At 45.8% G+C, this 23,195-nt stretch overlaps 1 protein-coding gene across 2 annotated transcripts; it reads right to left on the bottom strand.

Moving 5' to 3' along the window:
* Positions 1-2: 2 nt before the first annotated feature.
* CCDC71 (coiled-coil domain containing 71) lies at positions 3-18,660 on the bottom strand. Of its 2 annotated transcripts, none has more exons than XM_048492160.1 (2): positions 18,583-18,660; positions 3-1,649 (listed from the first exon to the last, which is right to left on the bottom strand). In XM_048492160.1, exon 2 carries the CDS (start codon positions 1,587-1,589, stop codon positions 444-446), a length of 1,146 nt encoding a protein of 381 aa, XP_048348117.1. In that variant the 5' UTR covers positions 1,590-1,649; positions 18,583-18,660; the 3' UTR covers positions 3-443. The 2 variants fall into 2 exon arrangements, with proteins under 2 accessions (XP_048348117.1, XP_048348116.1); XM_048492159.1 differs by lacking the exon at positions 18,583-18,660 and adding an exon at positions 18,123-18,204.
* Positions 18,661-23,195: the final 4,535 nt, after the last annotated feature.

Raw genomic sequence — 23,195 nt, 5'->3', positions numbered from 1 at the left:
AGTCATTAGATATTTATATTTAATAAGTACACATATAACATGATCAAAATAAAACCCAGCAGATTTACAGTTGGGGTGGGGTGGGAAAGGTGGGGGGAAAGAAACAACAGTACAGCAATATTCCTGGCCCTGCTTCCTCCCATTCGTGCGTTCTGCCATGTTTACAAAAGCAGTGTGGAAACGTGTCCCTCGGGAAGCTGGTCCTCTGAGCCATGTTTCTCTCAGCAGAGCCTCGGAGACACCTCCTCCTCCGACGACACTTCTAAACAGGGTCCTATAATCCAGCAGGTTGTGCAGCTCTGCAGAACTTTTCCCCAATTGCTAAGCTGTGGCCAGCTGCCCAAGGATCGCAGACACGTGTCACTACGGCCTCGCCAAGCTCAAGAGCTGGGAAGGTGGTCTGGCCATCCGCATCGGGACCACGTAGCTCCAACGCGGCTGACTCAGGGGACGCTGTGAGAACAAGGCAAAGGCTGGATTTGGATGACAGGGGACAGATTAACCCTCAGGATCTCCTGTGCTCTCCTCCTCAATTCGTCGTCCGAAGAGCTGTCCACCTTGATGGCCTGGAATTTCAGAAGGTTCAGCGCATTCGAAGCCGTTTCCGGTTTACTGGAGGATGGAATGGAACTGGGCTCCTTCCTACATGGCAATTCTTTCTTGTCCTCTGCTGTTTTTCTCTTCTGCCCAACGGTCTCCGGCTGCCGGCCACCTGCTCTCCGTTCGGCTTTGCCCACTGATGGCGGCTCTTTCGTTCGGGAGGCCCCCGCCACGCAGCTCTGGGAGGTGCTTCTGGAAATCCTGCCGTTCAGGATTCCAGAGGCTTTGCAAGCATTGCTGACCTGAAGCACTCCACCCTTGGGTCCTTTCAAAAGGGCAACCGCCAGGGCGCCAGAGTCCGGCACCGTCTTTATGACGTGCCTGTGCCCTTTGGGGTCCAACTGGCCCGGCGACATTTTCATTGCCTTTGCAGCTGGAGGTTGTCTGGATGCATTTGCTGCCTTTAGGAGCTTAAGGTCTGAGGGAGAGACCCCCTTGCATTTGGACTCCAGGCAGGACGCCGTGGCTTTCAGCGGGACCAAGGCTTCCAGCACCACAGACAGCCGCATGGCCGGGTAGACACCAGGGTACATGTTAGCAGGGAAGCCCACCGCAGAGGCTTTCGACGTGTCTGAACGCGTCTGTTTCAACGAATTCAGCAGGAGATTTGTAGAACTGCTGTTCTTGGACAATGGCGAAGGAGGATTTTTAGGAGAACTCACTGTAATGCCTGCCAGGGGGGCAGATAGTTTTGCCACCGCGACTGCCGGAGCGTCCAAAACGGGAGTGGCTATTTTCATGTGGTTGGGAGTCCTGGCCGTGCATGAGCTGTAACCGTACACGTCTTTGCTCCTCAGAATAGTGGGCTGATAGCCTTCCTCCTTGAGCCCTTGAAGAAAAGCTACCAGCTGGGTCTCTGTGTCGGAAAGGTCCTTGGACATGGGGTTGAACACTCGGAGAGCTTCTTCCAGTGCTTTATGTCCTGCCGAAGAGAGCCTTGACCAGGAATGGACAGCTTTTTCTTCTGCATTGTCCGCTTCCACATTCATGGCATTAGGCTACGGTAGCTTCTAATAGGCCCAAACCACTGGGAAGCCAGCGCGGGTCACCTCAAATTAAAAAAGAAAAGACAAGCAGTGAGAACCGGCCACCTCCAAGCTTCTCTCAAAGCCACAAGACTCTGCTACTTAGTTTGACCTTTACAGAACACAAAGCCTACAATCGTTAACTAGTCGGTTCTAGCACAACTTCACTGACCAGATTTGAATACAGAAGTCAACCATGCAAGCGGCTTCACCTTCCGTTCTGAATAAATCGAACAAGCGGCAGCAGGTCTGTCATCTCTTCCAGAACATCCTATTAACCTTATTAGCTGCAAAAATTTTGCCAGCGGTAATTGAATATAAAAAGGAGTAATAAAGTGCTGTTTCAGAGTGATGCTGCTTGTGGCCAGTTGGCCGTCAAAGCGATACAATTAAGGCAAGTAAGGCAACAGCCTTGCCCCATTCTGTTTTCTGTGAGTTCAGCAGCTGTGGACATTATTATTAAATATTATTGTGTAATTTTATGCGTGGGATACATGTCTCTGTATGTGTGTGCGCACGTGCACTGGTGAATAAAGAACTACCTTGTTTGTGGTGGGTTTTCCGGACTGGACTACCTTGCTTTGCTAGGGTGTAGGTTTTATTTTCGGCAGTATGATAATACTTCTAGTGACTGGGATTTTGCAACATTTCTCACCCCCTGACCTGGATAGCTCCAGGCTAGACTGACCTCCTCAGATCTCAGAAGCTAAGCAGGGTTGCCCTTGGTTAGTATTTGAATGGGGAGCCTCCAAGGAATTGCAGGGTCCTGACACAGAGACAGGCATGGCAAGCTACCTCCGAATGTCTCTCCCCTTGAATACCCTATGAGGTCGCTAGATGGTTTAGCATTCGTGCTGCCGAAGCGATCACACTATAAGCCAGCTCTGATTTGACAGAACTCACCAAAAAAAACTTAACTCATGATCATTCATTCATTCATTCATTCATTCATTCATTCATTCATGTTTCTTATGATTTTGTAAAAAAAATCCCTGCTTTCCATACCATTTATGCTATATTCCTTTATAACATTTTTCAGATTCCTTGAAACTACCACAAAGCACGAAGGGATTTTTTTTTTTTAGCATTCCATCAATAATTTTTTTCACTTTGACACCGTGCTATCAGCACCTGTCTTAGCCTTTTTCAGTTTATTATTATTATTATTATTATTATTATTATTATTATTATTATTATTATTATTATTATTATTATTATTATTATTATTATTGGATTTAATGAACCGCCCACCCCCAAAGGGCTCTGGGTGGTGTACAACGAAACAATTAGGAAAACAATAATACACAATAAATACATCGTCAATTAAAATAAATAACTTGAACTCTATAAAACACAGCAGCAGCAATAGTAATGGTGGTGCCCGATCCCAAGGCTGGGAGGGGACAGGTAGTGCCGGATAGATGTTATAACGGTTATGCCAATGATGGTATAGCACGCAACCCGGGGCACCAGAGGGTGGAAATCCGCAGCCAGCCTTCCCAAAGGCCCAGTGGAACAATTTGGTTTTACAGGCCCTGCAGAATTTGCTAAGATCCCGCAGGGCCGCACCGCTGATGGAAGCGTGTTCCACCAGGTAGGGGCCAGGGCCATAAAAGCCCTGGCCCGGGTAGAGGCCAGCCGCATCACAGAGGGGCCGGGGACTGTCAGTAAGTTGGCCTCCACAGATCACAGTTTGAACAGTTTGCTGTTCATGTCAAGCCAATGTTGCCGGTACGTATTCTAGAGATTCTTGTTTGTACTGGTGGAGTGATTATCCCAGAGACAATCACCCCACTTAAAAACCTTCTATTTCTCCATCTGGGATTTACTCCTTTTTCTGTGCCACCGGTGATCTTCCCTGTGAAATTCCTCCTCTGTTGGTGGTCCCCATGTTGGGACCCACTTTTCCAACCATCCTCCTTGATAAAACGGAAGATATCCTCCTGCAAAGCTCTTTAAACACCAGTGCTTCTGAACTTCGCATTCAGGACTTTTATATTTCTCTGCTGATTACAGATACCAATTCCGACATAACATACAGTTCTGCCAGGTTCTGTGTAGCAGTCCTTGAGGTACGTCACAGGATGGTCTGTGTTACAAAGCAGGCTCAACGATCTGATGGTTTTAGCCTTTCACTTACCAGTGTTGTTGTTCCCCTGCGCCTACCCACCCCCCCTTTAAACATTTCTACAGTCGTTTTAGTGGTTTTTAAAGCATTTGTTCCCTTTTAATTTTTATGCTTTAATCCTATTGTTTTGTGTTTCCATACTTTTGTGTTCCCAGTTTCTTTTTACCAGTGGATTCTTTTCGTTATATTTTATCTACCTTATGCTGGTCTATGACCATAATAAAGATTGGTTTTGATTTAGTATACAGGCATCTTGCTGTACTGCCAATTATTGCAGCTCCTCTTGGCTGCATCGCACATCTGTTTTTCCTCTGCAGTGACCTTCCTGCTGAACGTATGCAGTTTTCATGATTACCACTTTGCCAAGCACTCACAAGTAATTCACTTGCAGAGCAAGGACTGCGGCCTCTGATCAATACATCAGCTTAATTTATCTCATTTGGAGCTGCAGGAAGAATGCCAACTTTGTTATCAGTAGGAGGAGCGGCAGGAGTGAAAAATAACCCAAAGATAAATATTAGCACTAAGGACTGCTGCAGGGCTTGGGTCTATCGGACGGGTTTGTTGGCTGGTCCATTGTTGTTCACAAGAGATGCTAACTTTGTCTCACCTATACAGCACCCATCCTATTACAAGACCTAAAACATCATCTACACTAGCCAGCATGGTGTAGTCGAGATTAAGAGCAGGTGCACTGTAATCTGGAGAATCAGGTGTGATTCCTCGCTCTGCCATTTGAGCTGTGCAGGCTTATCTGGTGAACCAGATTAGCTCGTGCACTCCAACACATACCAGCTGGGTGACCTTGGGCTAGTCACAGTTCTTTGGCGCTCTCTCAGCCCCACCCACCTCACAGGGTGTTTGTTGTGGGGGGGGGGAGGGAAAGGAGATTGTAAGTCTCCTTCAGGAGAGAAAGGGGGATATAAATCCTTTGAGTCTCCTTCAGGAGAGAAAGGGGGATATAAATCCAAACTCTTCTCTTCTTCAAACTCTTCTTAAGAGCCTCCACCAACCTTCTGAAATGGCAGATTGGAATGTGGGGCGGACAGGCGGGCGGGGGAGGGGTGTGTGTGGAGAAAGGCTTTGGCAGTTTAACTGTGGGCCAACTGACAAAGTTGAGGGTGACTCTGTTTTGGTAGAAGGGTTAGGAGGTCTGTTCTGCTAGGTGGGGAATCATTAGGGATTTTAGATATTGTGAAGATAGACCGGGTTTTGGTGCTGTTCATGTCAAAATCTGTTCCATGCTATATGTCTGAATCATTCACACAAGAAATTAGCTTCATAATATCAGGCTCCAGTCCTCTAGTAACTTTCTTCCTGTATACTGAAAATGCTGGAGAAAAGGAAAAGAAACAACCAAGCCACATGGACCACTGAAATAAACTTGTTTTAGTTGTAATCACACCTGCTATGTGGTCTCTCCTCATAACAGACACGGTGAACGACGAGTGGCACTCTGTATGCAAGCACTGCCTCCACTGAAGACTAAGCAATCCCCAAAAATCTCAGTTCCAAAAATAAAAGTATAAAGGGACACAAAAGAAGTCTGTACAGTGTAAAATTTAAGTCCACAGTTTCCAGATCTGAAGACTATGTGCTATCAAATCCTTAGACATAACTGCCTAGGAATGGAAAGATGCAATGACACACACACACACACCCCTCCCAACAGGCATGTTGGACTCACAAAGGGCGTAGGAAGTGATTCCCTCACATTCCAACCGCCTTCCCCATTACTGAGGAGCAAGTTGACCTGGCATACAGGACAGCGTGAAGCTGCCAGCATCCTCTTTATTGCCTCCCTCCCCATTCCCCCACCCACCATCTCTCACCCCCAAAAACGAAGCCTGCCCTCCCCCAGCCCCCAAACAGCAACCCAGGATGGCGGGGTAGGGGCGAGTTGCATTGGCCCAAGACCCCCTACTCTCTCGCCCGCCCTTCCCCAGCCCCCAAACAGCAAGCTGTGCTGGCAGGGCATCGGTGGGTTGCCATCTGCTGCCCCATTGGCCCAGCCCAAGGCTGCCCCTCTCTCAGCCCCCAAACAGCACCCTGGCCTCAAGCTCCCCACCCACCCTTTCCCAGCCTGGTCCAAGCCTGGTTCCACTGCCCCACCAGCCTGGTCCAAGCCTGGTTCCACGCTCCCCTTGCCCCAAACGACAAGCTGACCCAAGCCTCCCCATGCCCTACACACACTCTTCCACCCCCAGAGACCAACCTGGGCCTGGTGGGGCATGAGTACCAAGCCAGCCTCCACACCAGACCCGGCACATAGCTCCGCACTCCCCTGTTCACCCTCTCCCACCCGCAAAGACCCTTCCAGTCCGCTGGCCACTTTCCCCTGCCCCAAACAGCAAGCCAACAGCAGTGTCCTGGGAGCATCAACAGGCAGGAAACAGGCCGGCAGCGGGGGTGGGGGATAATACAGCAGTAAAGCCCATTGCATGGGAACATGCTTGCTCTCCCCTCCCACATGCACTTTTCTAGAGCCAATGTCATCCCCCCCCAAAAAAAACAGGCTTTACTGCTAGCTAATTTATAAATTAGTACTGACAAGGAAGGATTTGATTAGAAATTTGGGGGGGACTCATTTAAAATATAGACCAAAACTATCATTTGTGCTGAAATTTTGTTGTTTCCATTAAAGTAGTACTTTGCCGAGTCACCTAAAAACATTCTGCAAGATAAAAGTTTGTCAGAATGCCTCCAAAGAACAATAAAGTGTAGAGAACGTAACTGAAACAGGAGGAGGAGGAGGCGGAGGGGATGGGGCTATGGTTGAGGAGAATGTTAATCAGCTCAGATAGAAATCTGGAAAATTAAGTTGGAATTTGCCAGAGTGGAGAGAAAGAGAGACTGACTTCACAGAAAAAGAATTGCAGAGGGAAGCTGTTCTTTAAGATAAAGAGCTGAAGAGAGAGAGGCAGCCCTCAGAGAAAAGGAACTGGAACATGCCCTGAAGGACGAAAACGGGGAGGCAAAACTGACCCTAAAAGAAAAGGAAAAGGAAATTGAGTTCCAGACGTTACAACTTTTAAGTCTTAGAACTGAAGTGGGAAAGGGAAGTAGGTTCACCTCAAGCTGAACTTTACAATGTATCAAAAAAAGGACATGATATGCAGTGGTGGCGAACCTTTGGCACTCCAGATGTTATGGACTACAATTCCCATCAGCCCAATTGGCCATGCTGGCAGGGGCTGATGGGAATTGTAGTCTATAACATCTGGAGTGCCAAAGGTTTGCCACCACAGATATATAGAGTTCCTTCATGAGTTTGATTTTGTGTTGTGCCTGATGATAAGCTGATGCGTTATTTCAGACCTCGCACGTGCATTGGGTTAAATTACCTTTACCAAAAATGAGTCTTCAGGAGTCTATACTGTCAAAGAATGCCCAATCCAAGGAATTCCCAGGATGGGCCAGCAACACACAAAATTACAAAACCCTGAGGTAGTGTCGCCTTCAGCTCAACCCACCCTGCCTCTGCCAGTCCCTGCACTTGGCAGGCCACGGAGTCGCCACAATCCCAAGCGGCTGAGCCCCACCACCCGTGCTGCCACTGCAGAGGCTGGAGAGTCCCGCACACGCCACTGCCTCGTGCACCTGCCCCGTGCAGTCCCTCCTGGAGCCGGGTTGAAGGAAGAGACCCTTGTCAGCTGCCCACCTGGTGCCCCACTGTCATCACGCAGTGGTGTACCTAGGAAAACTGGAGCCCATGGCAAAACCTGAGTTTGATGCCCCTCCCCAATGGGCGGCCACCCTCTCCCACCATGACCAAACAATTATTTTTTTCCACCAGGTCGTTTCAAAGTCACCGTCACATTATAGAACATGCCCCAACTCACAAATCTGAACACAGCAGTGGGCCATGCCACACAGCAGAAATATTTTTGAAAACATTTTCAAAATGCTTTCAAAATGTTTTATTACTGCTAAGAAAACATTTTATGGTGTTGTATCCAGTCCCCCCAGGTGGGGGAAACGGCATCACTTTCAATGTTATTTAAACTGGGGACCCCAGATTCTCCCTTTAAGGTGGATTTAAAAGGAGAATCTGGGCTCCCTAGTTTAAACAAGTGATGCTGGAATCCACCCCCAAACAGCATTATTTTCAATGGTGTTTAAACTAGGGAGCCCAAATTCTCCTTTTAAATCCACCTTGAAGGGAGAATCTGGGGTCCACAGTTTAAACAACATTGAAAGTGATGCTGTTTTGGGGTGGATTCTCCCCCACCCTGAAACAGCATCACTTTCAATGTTTAAACTGGGGACCTCAGATTCTCCCTTTAAATCCATGCCGAAGGGGGTGGATTTAACAACAACAACAACCTTTATTAGGCATTGAAAGAATAAAAGAAAGAAAGAAAACAAGCATTGCCAGGAAGGGGGTGGATTTAAAAGGAAAATCTGGGGAAATTTGGGGGTGCCTGCTGTCAGGGGTGCAATTATTAAGATAGCAGCACCAAAATTTCAGAGTATCTTTTTGAGACCCTGCTGATGATACCACCCAGGTTTGGTGAAGTTTGGTTCAGGGGGTCCAAAGTTATGGGCCCTCAAAGGTGTAGCCCCCATTGGAAACAACCTCACCAAACCTGGGTGATATCATCAGGAGAGTCTTCCGAAAAATCTCTGCTAGGCTGCTAGCCTAAAAATCTCTGCTAGGCTGCTAGCCTAAAAATCTCTGCTAGGCTGCTAGCCTAAAAACTGCGTCCTCTGCAGTCCAAAAATGGAAAAACACTGAAAATACAACCTGCAGTTTTTGCGCCCCCTACAAGGGGGCGCCCTGGGCAACTGCCCACTTTGCACAATGGGAGGAACGCCTCTGTCATCACGTGAAGGGCCCCGGATGTGCCGCACCAAGAGCCAGACATGGACTGGGAGAAGCTGCCCTGCCAGCCAGACTTGTCCTTGCGGCTGAAGAAGATCCCCTAACTGGCAGTCTTCAAGCAGTGGCTGGACAAACATTTGTCAGGGATACTTCAGGCTGATCCTGCATTGAGCAGGGGGTTGGACTAGATGACCTGTATGGCCCCTTCCAATGCTATGATGCAATAATACAAGAAACCTGCTTCATAATACAATATCCCAGGCCTCCGCTCTAAGGTAACTTTATTATTATAATACTGGTACAGCTGGAAGAAAGGAATACAATGAAGTCACACGTACCACTGAAATAAACCTGTTCCTTCTACTATGTGATTCCTACAAGCCTATAATCTCCTAATAGTAGGACAGGTTGCCATGTGGCACTCAGTTCAGGCACAACCCTCACTGAGGACTAGAAGACTAAGGAGGCTCAAAAATTTCAACAATAAAAAGAAAAGTGTAAAGAAAAAAACATGTTTGCTGGATGTGCGATTCAAGCCCCAAGGTTCTAAGTCTGAAAATGGGGTATCATCACACCCCTGCGATTTTCCTTATAAAAATATGTAAAATTATTTCCTCTACATAGCATCTGAAGGAGTCACGCCTCATGAAAGCTCATGCGGAAATAAGCGTCTTTAGTTTCTACAGTTCTACTAGACTTCAAATCTTGTATTCCTTATAGACTATTGTTAAGTGCTGTATCTAAGTGTGCTCTAGAAGACTCATGGGAAACTCCAGCTGGTAGAGAACGCTGCGGCTCGATTACCATCAGGAGCTAAGCAGACTATGCACATTACACCTATTCTGCAGTCGCCACACTGGTTACCAAGTAGCTCCCAAATCCAACCCAAGTTCTAGTTATCACTTACACGGCCTTTCATGGTCTTGGACTTACGTATTTACAGGATTGACTTTTCCAACACACTCTGCTGAGGAAGCTCCACTTGTGAGAACAAAGCCTTTTCATGTGCCCACCTGGCTAAATTGGTAAGATCAACAGTTGCCTGCACCTGCGCATTTGCTGCTGCTATGGCTCTCGCCTAGAGGGAATGAGGTCAAGAGGACTCACACATTCCTATCATTCCACAGAATACAAAAACAGAACAGTAAAAAAACCCCATAAAATTATATTTAAAGTAGTCTTCACTGAGTATATTAAACACGGTCCTCTACCAAATTATTGTGGGATTTTTTACTGCTGTGAGATCAGGTTGAATTTCCTCCACACTTTGTCATCCATCAAGTGTGTTTTTATTTTCTTGGTTCCGTGTACATGGTCTTTAACTGTCATCTGCCCTACGTCTCACCAAGAAAGGTGACCGATAAAGAAAATAAATTAAGCAGATGCTCTTCCACTGAACTATGGCCCCTCCTCTATAATACTACTGCAAAAATGTTACGTTTTAAAAAAATCACATGGAGAAGCTTGAATTATCTGTTGCTGCCCCATAAATGCCAAAGTCTAAATACTTTCTGCCATACCTACAGGATGGAGTTAGCAGGAATTTTAAAAATGTATTCTTATAATATGTACTCTATAATATGTAACATTACCACTCCTCCAAAGAAGAGGAAGAATAATAATTTGGATTTATACTCTGCCTTTCTCTCCTGTAAGGAGTCTCAAAGGGGCTTACAGACTCCTTCCCTTCCTCTCCCCACAACAAACACCTTGTGAGGTAAGTGGGGCTGAGAGAGTTCTGTGAGTTTTGTGACTAGCCCAGCAGGATCCATGTGTAGCAGAGAAACCAAGCCAATTCACCAAATCAGAATCTGCAACTTGCTACATCTATATATATAAATGCGAAATACCACTCACTCACTGACTGACTCATCAAAAGAACTCAAAAACCACAGAAACTACAAAGTTGAAATTTGGCACACCGGTTCGTTATGTGCTTCAGGTGCTCGCTAAGAAAGGATTTTCCAAAATATTCACTTCCACTCGACTTATTAGATATTTACTGTTCAACTCTGCCCATTTGCACGAACATTCTAAGGGTGACAGTTAAACACCATGAGTTTCATGTTCTTCAACATGGTATTTTCAATGGTTTTTGAGTTCTTCTGATGAGTCAGTCAATCAGTGAGTGAGTGTAATTTCGCATTTATATATATAGCTCCATTTCACAGGACATTTTAATGAAGGGCACTTTGAAGCTCTAACTCCATTTGTCACATTGACAAGTTCTGCTAATGCCCACCAAACAACAAGCACAATTGATCCAATGGTGTGCCAACTGCATTCTAACACTGCCCTCCTCAACGCATACGAACCTGTTCCTTCTGATGAAACTGCTAAAGGGAGAAGAGGAATTAAACGCAGAAAACGATTTACACATTGCATTAGAAAAAAACTATAGGAAGCTGCTGCAAAATATGTGAAAACCAATCCGTCAGTCCACAGATAGGCTGTGAGGAAATATGCTGCATGTCACCCCAAAGTTCACAAACAGGCTGTAAAGAAGTATGCTGAATGTCACCCCGAAATTCATACAGAGGCTGTGTATGCATAGTGAAGCACGGGTATTCTGCTAGTGTTTTATAATCACAATTATTTAATTGTTTCTATTATTAACAAGAATGTTATTCTGCCCTTCTGCCCTCAAGGTGGCCAGCAAATTAAAAAGATAAATTAAAGCCTTGTCTTACGAGCCCTTAAAACCAATATCCAAATCTTCATTTACGCTCCACCTTCCTCTCTAATGGATCGCTAAAGCAGCTACATCATTCTTCTCACCTCCATTTTATTCTCACAATAACCCTGTTAGGTAGGTTAGACTGAAAACACGAGAAAGTAGGTCACCCAGCAAGTTTCCATGGCACAGCACAGTCTCCCAGATCCTAACCTAACACTAACCACTAACCTGACAGCACCAAATCAAAAGAATGGAAAGAACAAGCAGGCCTACATTGTCACCACCACTAAAAAGACCCAGCTCCTAATTAGGCTACAAAACACCCAAACTGATGAAGCAGCAAGCAGTCTGTAATATTCTGGAGGCTTAGATAAGATGTCATTCTGGAGGCTTAGATGTCATTTTCTTCTTATAACCAGACATGAGCATGCGCCTAAAGAACTAGAGCACAACATCATTCAAAATGGTTGAAATTTTCACAGACAACTGTCTCCTGACTCATTTGTTCATGAGATATAGGTAGCTTTGGCCTATCACCTACTCAAAAAATTCGTGCCTCTTCCAAACACAATTATTAGGTCTGGTTTATACATGCCAGAGATTGAAGTGATAGAATACACCACTCTACTTGAGACTGCCACGGCTGGGTTCCAGCACTGAATGTCCCATTTTATAAGTAATTCCATGTACACAAAAAACTAGTAAGTGTTAGAAGTGTCTACCCCAGAGGTGGGATCCAGCACGTTCTCATCAGTTCCCGAGAGTGGGTTACTAATTGGGTCTGCTTTTCCGTTAGAAATTCCATTAGGTCCAAAAATCATAAAGTCCTGTTGTTTCCTATGTGGCTGGTTAGCGAAGGTAGAAAACAAGATAATTCTCCCTGTTGAGCTGTTTTAAAAACATGTTTTAGTAATATAGTAAAGTTCCTTGTTTAAGGAAAGTATCCTTCTTTTGATTTCTAGAAACAAAATTAAGTATTTGAAAGTATTAAGTATTTGACAGGCAGTCAATTAGAGGAGAAGTAGTTGTTTCTGTTGGCAGTAGACGATAGGACTTGCTATAATGAGTTTAAATTATGGACAGAAAGATACCAGCTGGAAATTAGGAGCTTTTTTTACAGTAAGAGTTTTTTTACAGCAACAGAGAAATTATTAATGCCCCGCCCCCGGAATGCCCGGCCACGCCCCCGTCGTGCCCCGCCACGCCCCATTGGTGCTACGCCACTGTTTGAATCCCACCACCATGGGAACCTGTTAGTAAAATTTTTGGATCCCACCACTGGTCTACCCTCTCTTCCTCTTTGCCTGCTGTGTCAATCTTCTGCTTGTAAGGTGTTATGAGCATAGGACAGCATAAGAAAATGTGAATTTCCGTGGTCCTCCACTTGCAGGATGAAGAGAGGCAGTCCACTCTAGCATCTCAACATTCTACCACCTTACTCCTGTATGTATAAATGTCATTAATTCTGCAACCAGCTCGGTCATCTTCGCCCAGTTCAATAATCATGCAGAATGGTTTTGGACAAGGCATGCCAAAGTCACCTTGTCCCATGAGAAGGCTTTGGATGAAGGTCTAGAGCAGGGGTAGGGAACCTGCGGCTCTCCAGATGTTCAGGAACTACAATTCCCATCAGCCATGCTGGTAGGGGCTGATGGGAATTGTAGTTCCTGAACATCTGGAGAGCTGCAGGTTCCCTACCCCTGGTCTAGAGCAAAAGGCACAATACCGTGGAATGAATCCTCACTGCCCAAAGTAGCAAGCAACCACCAGCCCCCCTAAGATAGCCTCAGAGGAGAGACCAAAGGACAGGTGGATCTGATTTAAATCAAACTGATTTAAATCACAATTTAAATCTCTGGTCAGTAAGATTAGATTTAAACCAAGGGTTTTTTTTTTACATAAAGACTCATTCTTACTTAATATTCACAACCAGATGAAGGTTCCACACATTAGTTTCACAGTTAGATCAAAAACTTACTGATTTAGTTATGCTATATTAGAAATACTTAGATGGATAGTTATGAAATTGTGAGGTGAACGGTTTTATTTGGGTTACCAGGCCTTGCATTTCTGGGTTGCAGTGTCTGCATTTTGAATGCACAAATGCCTCAACCAGAGGGGGAAGAACTTCATTAAAATATTTCCAAACCACGCCTCTTTAACTTCCTGCTGCCATTATCAATTTTCTCCTCCATGAATATACAAATTCATGCTACATAATTGAAAAACGAATTCTTATTTCATGATGAACTATAATCTTGGGACTAAACCGTATCTTAATTAAAAAAAATCTTTATATAGATTTTTCTTCAAAAAGCATTTAATTTTTTAAAAATACGATTTAAAATTTAAAAATCCAGTTTAGATTTTTAAGAAATCATTCATTTTTATCCACCCTGCCGAGGGACTAAGTCTCCAGCCCTAACAAGTGTTAATCAAAAAGTCAGTCATGCAAGGAAGGGCACTTGCAAGCTGAGTTCCACTAACAGATACTTGGTAGCTGTAGCCAAAATAGGCCAGATTACTGGATTTTGATTGAAGCCCCTAAATTCAAATAACACCACAGAATGTAATTAATAATGTCTATTAAAAGAAATGTGCAAAAGTACACAAGCACAGAAGAAGTGCAAAGCAGGGAAGAAGATAATAAAGCTAAATAACAATTCTAGAATACTTATCTGGATCTGAAGACCAAAACCTGAATATTACCAAGTGAGACTGAAGGTGCAGAGTCCTGGCAGAACTCCAAACTCCAAGAAACAGGTGTTCAACTGCATAAACCCCAACCTACAGTTAAAAGAATGGTTGGGAGAAAAGCCCAATGGGTCAACAGTAGAATGGAGGGTCTTACTTTATGCCAGGCTGCTCGTAGGTGGGCTCCTAAGAGACGTAACCATATACCTCTGCAGCTGGCACACACTCACAGTCAAGCAACTGGCCCAAGTCTAGGGTTCCTTGTGCTAATGAGATGGAATGTGAATGCGAAACTCCCTCTGAGCCTCTGATCCTGAAACTCACAAGACCATTATCTCCCTCCCTGGCCCCTGTGCCTGGCTCCATCCCACCCCCTTATCACTGTTGAACTGTAAGTCATTGTGACATTAATTTCCCAGGGCAGCCTTCAGTAAGTTGACATGGTCTAAAAGCCTGAAAAGCCAAGAGATGGTTAGAGAATGAAAAATAAGAAGAGTTTATTTATACTCCCTCCTTTCTCTCCTGTAAGGAGTCTCAAAGCGGCTTACAAACTCCTTCCCTTCCTCTCCCCAAAACAGGCACCTTGTGAGGTAAGGTGGGGCTGAGAGAGTTAGGAGAGAACTGTGACTAGCCCAAGGTCACCCAGCAGGCTTCATGTGTAAGAGCAGGGAAACAAATCCTGCTCTCCACGTTAGAGTCCACAACCACAACCCCAAACTACAAGGCTTCATGTGTAAGAGCAGGGAAACAAATCCAGCTCTCCACGTTAGAGTCCACAACCACAACCCCAAACTAACTCTCAATGCCAGCTTCTTGGCAAAACACATTCTGCTTCAGGTCCCAATTTGAAAAACAAGAATTACTTCAAGTGGCTGTTGAAAGGATGAATATGAAGAATGTAATGCACTGACATCACTTTAAAGGTCTACATAATGAAATCAGTAGCCTTATTCTTAAAGTCATTACGTTTATACTCTGGGGCTAAGTTACCCATTTAAACATATAAGTCAATCACTTGTTACAATCACAATCACAAGAAAACACTCCTCAATACCACTCACTCTGGATTAGTGGGGCAGCCAAATCATTTCCAAATGCAGCTCCAACTACTACAGCTTGTCACCCTCAAAACCAGTCCAATTACTGAAAGCCAATCAAAACCAGAAGCACGCTCAACTTCGAAGAAGATTCCTGGATACTAAAGGTGGGCAATGATCAAAAAGCAAAAAGAATGGTGAACACAGCCCAAATTCAAAGAGATGAATGTGTCCAATAAAGAACCGCTGCAAAATCTTCTAGTTTCCAAGCCCTCAATAAAAAACCTTCCCATCTTTGAAAAGATGGGCAGCAGAAACCACTAATCAGGACACAAGAAAAATAGATCTGGCTTTGAAAGAAAGTGTAGTACATGAATTACACTAATGACAAAGCAGGTCTAGAGGACCAGACAAAGAAAAGAATTCCCTGGTCTGAGACATTCCTCACCCTAAGTCAAAGAGAGAGCCCTACCCTGCAACATGGAGTAGATTCCTTCCAATATTGGTATGGTTGCTTGAATCAACAGCATAGTCAGGAGGCAGCCATATTGGTCCACACGCAAACAGAAGCACAATACCTTCCGATCTGGACTCATCAAAGTGACACAAAATGGGTGTGCGAGCTTCTGAATTCTCCAGAACTCTTAGTTAGACTGGATATTCACTACACAAATGGAGTGGGGAAAATATATTTCAGGACCATGTCTGAAGCAATTGTAAAATGGAACACAGGAGGTGGCGTGGACTTAACTAGATTAGAAGCGGCAGATTTAAATTTGCAAAGGCAAACTGTCTTTTTTTGTGCTGCTTCTCTGTTTCAAAATCATTACTAACGGAAAACTTTGACTTTTCCTCCATGTCCTGAAACACCATGCCTTTCCCTCTCATCTTATTCCATACTGAAAATCCAGTCTGATGAAAGGGCCTGGGTAACTCCAAAGGTTGATCAATTTGGGATGTGTCATTTGAGACTAATTAAAAAGGCATTTCATGGCAGATGTTTATGCACACATCACATAAATGTCAGACATTTCACATACACTGTCTACATAATACGGTTATATTTTATAGCATTAGTGTCGATTTGTGTAAACTGCTTAGGAATGGCAACCAGTTAAAGTATCATTGTTTTATTTACAATATTGGTATCCTGCCTTTCCACTCAGCTGTTGTGCCCCTGGACTGTTCAGTAAAGAGACTCTGTGTTCAGATGATTTCTTTATTATGAAACAGCATTAGGTAAAAGCATTTAGACTTCTATTGCCAGAACTACGTATAACCAGCATAGTGGTCTCCATTATACCCCATGTCACCCCCTCTCCCACATCACCTAACACCACACCTACTGCCGTGTTTCCCCAAAAATAAGACAGTGTCTTATATTAATTTTTGCTCCCAAAGATGCGCTATGCCTTATTTTCAGGGGATGTCTTATTTTTCTGTGTTCTGTTCGTCAGGCACGCTTCCAAACAAAAACTTTACTACGTCTTACTTTCGGGGGATGCCTTATATTTCGCACTACAGCAAAACCTCTACTACGTCTTATTTTCCGGGGATGTCTTATATTCGGGGAAACAGGGTACCAGTTCCTAGGAAGGGATGGCGCGCCTCCAGTCCCACGATGCAGGGATGATGCAGCCTCCCTCGAGGGCAAAACAACCCACATTCCACACTACTGACAGAACTACAACTGTAAGTGTCTAATGAGCTGATACGGCATTGCTCCGGAAACAAAATAAAAAGGGTGAGAAAATATAACCACAGCAAGTAAGAGGAAGGGGGTATGAGGACAGAAAGGATCCCATATCCTGGACAAGAGACATGGCAAGATCAGACATGGGCTGATCATGACATTAGGGCCCTCAAGACAACAAATAGTTAAAAGGGCACTAAAATATTAAAAAATTAAATAATACATATATGTAAAACAGCAAATCAAAATAAATAGGAAAAAGGAACACCAAGCTAAAAAAAATGGCCACCATCAGCTGGCAAAAGGCATGGGGGGGGGGGGGTTGGGGGTAAAATGGGGTACACATTCTTCCAGTGTTTTGCCAAAAGTACATCTGAATTGGAAACTGGACATATGCATAACCTTAAGGTGTGTAAATGTTTTGAGACAAAGATCTAAGCATCCTACAATAGCAACAGAAAAAAGTTTATAAATTTTGATTTACTAATGTACACTTATTTCTTTTTCCTATAGATATCTTACGGATGATTTTTAAATTATTTTTTAAAGGAAATAAAGTCTTGAATAGAACTTTAAAAACATCCAGGTCTCACATCATCTTTCAAATACGGACACCTGTTGAGATGCTTATTATCAGTTGGCCTTTTGGGGCCTAAAGTTCGTGTTGAGGCCAGATTTAAAAGAAAATAATCAAGAACAGCCCCATAGAAGCAGCCCAGTCAGAACAAAACTACTTTCAAAGTGCCTCCTCCATCGCCTTTTACAAAACCCCAACCCAATTCCCGACCAAAACACAGTCCAGCAAATCACCCACTAGGTTGCACGTTACAAGCAGAGACGCCTAGTCTGGGGTAACAGTAAAGACAGCAAACGATAGTTGAGTTGCACCCCTTCTCTAGGAGGATCGCCTATGCCGGGACAGAAGGCTTCAGGAGGGACACGAAGTCAATCAACCAAAGAGGCAGCCGTCTTCCGGCGACACTGACGCCGGACTCCGATGGTGTGAAGTCTTCCAGGCGCCACTGGGCTCCTGGTTAATATCTTGCTCCACACAGGTCTCAAGCAGCCAGGATCTGGGCCGGCTGCGGGACACAGGGGAGAGTCGGGCTGGGGCTGCAGAAACCAGGCAGGCGGAATGAAGGGGAGAGAGCAAAGGGACGCGCCACGGACCGGGCAGGCGTGGCCCGGAGGGGACCAGCCGCCTGGGCTGGGTTGGGCGTGTTGTGCGAATTGCGACCCCGCGGGGGTTTTGGAGGAGAGCGCTTTTGGGGACCCCGAGGAGGGAAGGGCGGGGCATCCTCCTCTGATGGGGAAGGAGGGCGAAGGCGGCGGGAGGGCAGATGGGCGGGCGCCACCCGAGGCGCCCAGTCCCGAGCTCGAGTCCCGGCTGCAGCGCCCCCGCCCGGAGCCGCCGCTCACGGCCGGCGCCGGCCCGCAACCTACCGGCCGCCGCGGGAACCAGCAGAAGCCCCTGCACCGTCCCAGCTGCTGTAACATGGCCGCCCGCCTGTGGAGCGCCGGAAATACTAGGCCACATCCGCTTCCGGCGAGGCGAGAACTGCCCCAACTGCCCCCCCGGGGGAGCCCCGCCCCCCGCCCTGTTGCTTCACCTGGGCAACACGCCCACGGCGGCTTTTGGCCACGCCCACCAACCTGCGCCAAGTCACGCCCACCAGCCTGGCAGTGGCTCCGCCCACCCGCGGGGCTCCGCCCACTTTCCTCAAACACGCTAACTTCTGTCACATCTTTTTGAATTTTTTCCCCCTACCGACCGTTTGGCTGCCCCATGACTTCCCTTCAGTCACCTCCATCCTGTCAAGTCATTCCCAAAATATCTTCTCCTCTACCCCTAAGTACTTCTGCCTGGCATTTTCCACTATCAATTTGCCAGAAACCCTTTTACCTCTTAGGGTTGCCAATCTCCTGCAGAACTGTTGTCAGAAATGATCTCCGGAGCTACAGAGAGTAGTTTCCTCTGAGGAAAATGACTTCTTTGGAGGGAAGACTCGTATTCTGCTAAGATCCCTCCCCTCCAAAACCCCCAGGCTCCACCCCCAAAATCTAGGTTTTTCACAACCCAGGGTTGGCAACCATTTTATATTATTTATAGTCTACACTAGTATGCCACCCACTCCCTGGCTAGTAGGACTCAGAGCAGGCAACAACAAACACAAACAATAGAATTCAAAACAAAGTTGCAAGTGAATTCAGTTCCTGGAATCATTGAGTGGGAAGAGACCATAAGGGCCACCAAGTCCAACCCCCTGACATGCAAGAACACTCCATCAGAGCACACTTGACAGATGGCCGTCCAGCCTCTGTTGAAAAACCTCCAAAGAAGGAGACTCCACCACTCTCTGAGGCAGTGAATCCTGCTGTCGAACAGGCCTTACTGTCAGGAAGTTCTTCCTAATGTTTAGGGGGAATCTCTTTTCTTGAACCTTGTATCCATTACTCCTTGTCCTAGTCTCTGGAGCAGCAGAAAACAAGCTTGCTCCCTCTTCAACATGACATCCCTTCAAATATTTAAAGATGGCTATCATGCCACCCCTTAAATCTTCTCTCCTCCAGACTAAACATACCAAGCTCCCTAAGCTGCTACTCTTAAAGGCACGGAATCCAGACCTTTTACTATTTTGGTTGCTGTCCTCTGGACCTGTTTCAGCTTGTCAATAATTTTAGGAATAAAGACCAACAATGCAGTGGATGCTGGAAGGTAAGGTTTGCTGCCGGCGTAGAAACAGAGGCTCCTGCTTAAAGACAGTGTGCCACACAGAGCATTCTCCTTTATACACACAAGTAAACAAGTTCAAGCATGTCTTAAAAAGGTAATATATGATCCAAAACGTATTTGTTTCATTCTGATTGACTTTGTTTCGATTGTCCATCCTAATTACTGCGCGGGTCAAATGCTTTCTTAATTTTCCAGCACCTTGGGCTCTAAAGGCTTTCTTAACAATTATTTAGCAATGTTCGTAGCAATGTTTCAGCACACAAACGACAAACGTCCCCTTTTTCTAAAGCAAGTTCCTCCTGCAACAGTTGGGTACTTCGTCAACTCACCTAAGCTTGTAATAAACGAGAAATGTATTTTCTACTAGGAATGAGGAGTTGAGTCATAAGGGAGGGTGCTTGTGGCAGGACAAGATAAGGCCGCGGGATGGCTAGGCTGAAGGGCAAGGCTTGTATCAGATTGTACATATTGAGTATGCTTAATAGGCTAATACATATTAATTTCTTCTCCTGCTCTGATGACAAACTGCATTATAGTGAACATACAGGAAGAATATGGGAGGGGGCAACATATCAAGGAGGAACATGTAAGTTGGCGGATCGGAAAGCTGTGACTCTAAGTATCCTTAGCCAATGGGGGAACAGAGAGGGTGTGGCAAATTCGGGAGAAGGGATAAACGTGCTGTGGATGTACTGTTTCTGCAGATTCTGCCCATGTGGGGACAGCTCCCCTTTCTTTGCAGATAAAGCTACTTAAAACTCTCTTCTGTTGGCTTGATATTTAATAAAGAAATATTGGGCACCACAATAAGCAGCCTATAATTATGTGTGAGCTAAGCAAGAAAAATGGACATATCTTAGCCTTAAGCAAGGATTATTTATTTATTTATTAAGTTGAATATACTATCCTATCCTCATCAATATCCTTCTTGAATTGAGGTGCCCAGAACTAGACACAGTATTCCAGGTGAGGTCTGGCCAATGCAGAATAGAGAGGTACTATTACGTCCCTTGATCTAGACCAGGGGTCCCCAAACTACGGCCCGGGGGCCAAATCAGGCCCCCGGAAGACATTTATCCGGCTCACAAGAAAGCTTGACTCCTTCTATTCTTTTTCAGGTTTACAACAGAAAGAGCGCTGGGAGTTTAAGGGCCAGTAGCAGCGGGGAGAGAGAAAATGCAGAGCCAGCCTTCTCCCTCCTCCCCCCCCTTGTCAAGATTGGTAATGGGTCCCTCCGCTCTTTGAATGAGCAAGTCAGCCTGAGGCCGAAACTCTGGCCAGAAGCAGATCTTCAAGGCCCTGAGCTATCTGGCACCTTTTCCCCAGGTTTACAAACAGCATTAAGCTGCTACACTGGCTGCTTCATTCCTACGCCGGAGGGGACCGCATTCAGTGCAGCAAGGGGAGAGAGAAGGCGGCAGAGCTGCCTTCACGCATAGTAATGGCCGTCGAGTAGCCGCCGAGGCAGCTTAGTCAGGTGCCAAAATCCCAGCGTTCTCGAAGCGGCACCCCTGACCCCAGGTTTATGCTCTGCCGGCTACTCGCTGCTCTATCTCCCAAGCGGCCGGAGGGGACCATACCAATGCGGCAAGGGGAGGAGAGAGAAAGTCGGCGGAGCTTCAGGGCCGGGTTGGAAGGGGACCGCGGGGGTAGGGGGCTCGGCCAGGGGCGGGTCGAGGGCGGATGCATGGCACCCCCCCGCGGGCGGCACTTGGTCCGGCCCCCGGCTGGGCTCTGGCCATGCGTGAACTGGCCCCCTGTTTAAAAAGTTTGGGGACCCCTGATCTAGACACTAGTCTCCTATTGATACAGTCTAGAATTGCATTGGCTTTTTTGGCTGCTGTATCGCACTACTGACTCATGTTCAGTGTGTGGTCTACTAAGACTCCCAGATCCCTTTCACATGTACTGTTGTCAAGCCGATACATTTCATTTATCTTACATTTATCTCTCTTGAAATTCATTTTGTTAGTTTTGACCCACCTCTCTAATCTGTTCAGGTCATTTTGAATTCCTCTGGGGTATTAGCTACCCCTCCTAATTTGGTGTAGTTGCATCTAAAACTATACAAAGATGGTACTTAATAAAAATCAGCAGATCCCGGATTAAAATATCAGGTGTGGACTCTGCAAAGAACCGGTGGGGTGCAGTGGCTAGTAACAGCCCAGGTGACCATTATGAGAGCTGGTAATGTGATGTGACTGCATGGCCGATGAAAGAATTGGGGAGGGGGGGTGTCCCATGATCCAGGGTGGCATACGATGTTAGCCATAATAGACTGTTGCTGTCCTCAAGTATGAACCTGATGGAACATCTTCATCTTGCAGACCCAGTGTAACTGGGCCAGATCTTTAACGTCTCCTTGGACAGAGAGTTCCACCAGGCCAGGGCCATAGCTCAGAAGGCTCTATTCCTAGTCGGGGACAGCTGGATGGCATTCAGGCCAGGGACCACCACTAAATTGCCAGCAGATGAACAACAGGCTGTTTAGTGAGTACTCTGAAGAAGGCAGTCTCGAAGATATGAAGGTCCAAGACCGTTGAAGGCTTTAAAGGTAAGTGCTAGTACCTTGGACCTGATCTGGAAAACAACTGGAAGCCAGGACAGCTACCGGAGCACTGTTGTATATGTGCTTTCCAGGGGATCCTTGTGAGGCCCCAAGCAGATGTCTTCTGGGCCAGCTCCTATTTCCAGAGCAGTCTCAAAAGTCATCCTGCATAGAGCAAGTTACGGTAATCAAGTCTGGAGGTGACCAGTGCATGGATTGCTGTGGTGTGGTCAAGGTGGAACAGGAGTCTGACAGAGATGGGAAAAAGACCATCTTTGCAACCTTATTTGCTTGGGTCTCCAAGGAGCGAGGGGCATCCAAAGTCATGCCCAAACTCTGAACTGTTTGAGGGAAATGGTATCAACTGTACCACTCGCAAAGCAGAGAGTTGGGTTGCCTAACCTGGGCCTCTGTGGCCCAGGCACAGCCCCTCTGCTTTAATCATCTCACCCTAGCTCCCAGACACTCAGTCAGGAGAATCCAGGAGAATACCCAGCTGGCGATCCATCATCAGAAAGAGCTGGGTGTCATCTGCCATATTACCCCTCCTGATATTTGTGGATTTCTATCCCACTTTCCTCCATATCCAGGACTCAAAGAAACTTATGGAGATACACAACAGTGTATTATAAATACAGACAAAATATTGCTTTCTCCCAATCAGTAATAGGCTTCTTTCACTGACTTCCAATGAATGACTTCTGGATCCCAAACAGCTGTGCCATCGTCAGTCTTTGTTTAACTTGCCAATAGGTTTCAAAGGTATCCAAACCAAGGGGCAGAGTCTGGGTGTCCCCTTCAAGCCCCTTACCTCTGTTCTTAGGAAACCGATCCATTTGTCAACTGCTTGCTTCCCCCACTAACCAGCTTTCTATTTATTTATTATAAAATTTATTTCCCGCCTTTTGCCCTCCCCTCACAAGGGCCCCACCCAGGTGACTAACAAATTAAAATATACATAATAAAATAATATTTCACAACCCCCCAAAACACACACATACCCAAGGTATTAAAACGATTAAAAACAGAGTTACAATATATTCAAAGACATAAAGACTTAAAACATTAGTCAGGAAGAAAGAGTCACTGAGGTAATGAACACCAAACAAAACAACAAAAAAGTCTTCATTCACTGGCGGAAGAAGGTGACCAAAGGGGAGGGACAACTCCCTGGGGAGAGCATTCCAGGGTTTTGGTGCCACCATTGAAAAGGTCCAGTCTCCAGTTAGCACTT

The sequence above is a fragment of the Sphaerodactylus townsendi genome, linkage group LG03 (genome assembly GCF_021028975.2).
Source record: "Sphaerodactylus townsendi isolate TG3544 linkage group LG03, MPM_Stown_v2.3, whole genome shotgun sequence".
NCBI classification, from domain to species: domain Eukaryota; kingdom Metazoa; phylum Chordata; class Lepidosauria; order Squamata; family Sphaerodactylidae; genus Sphaerodactylus; species Sphaerodactylus townsendi.
This window is presented reverse-complemented; position numbering and strand designations above follow the sequence as displayed.

What these genes read in the sequence shown, in the direction of transcription:
- CCDC71 (XM_048492160.1), bottom strand. Translation starts at nt 1,589, where the DNA reads ATGAATGTGGAAGCGGACAATGCAGAAGAAAAAGCTGTCCATTCCTGG.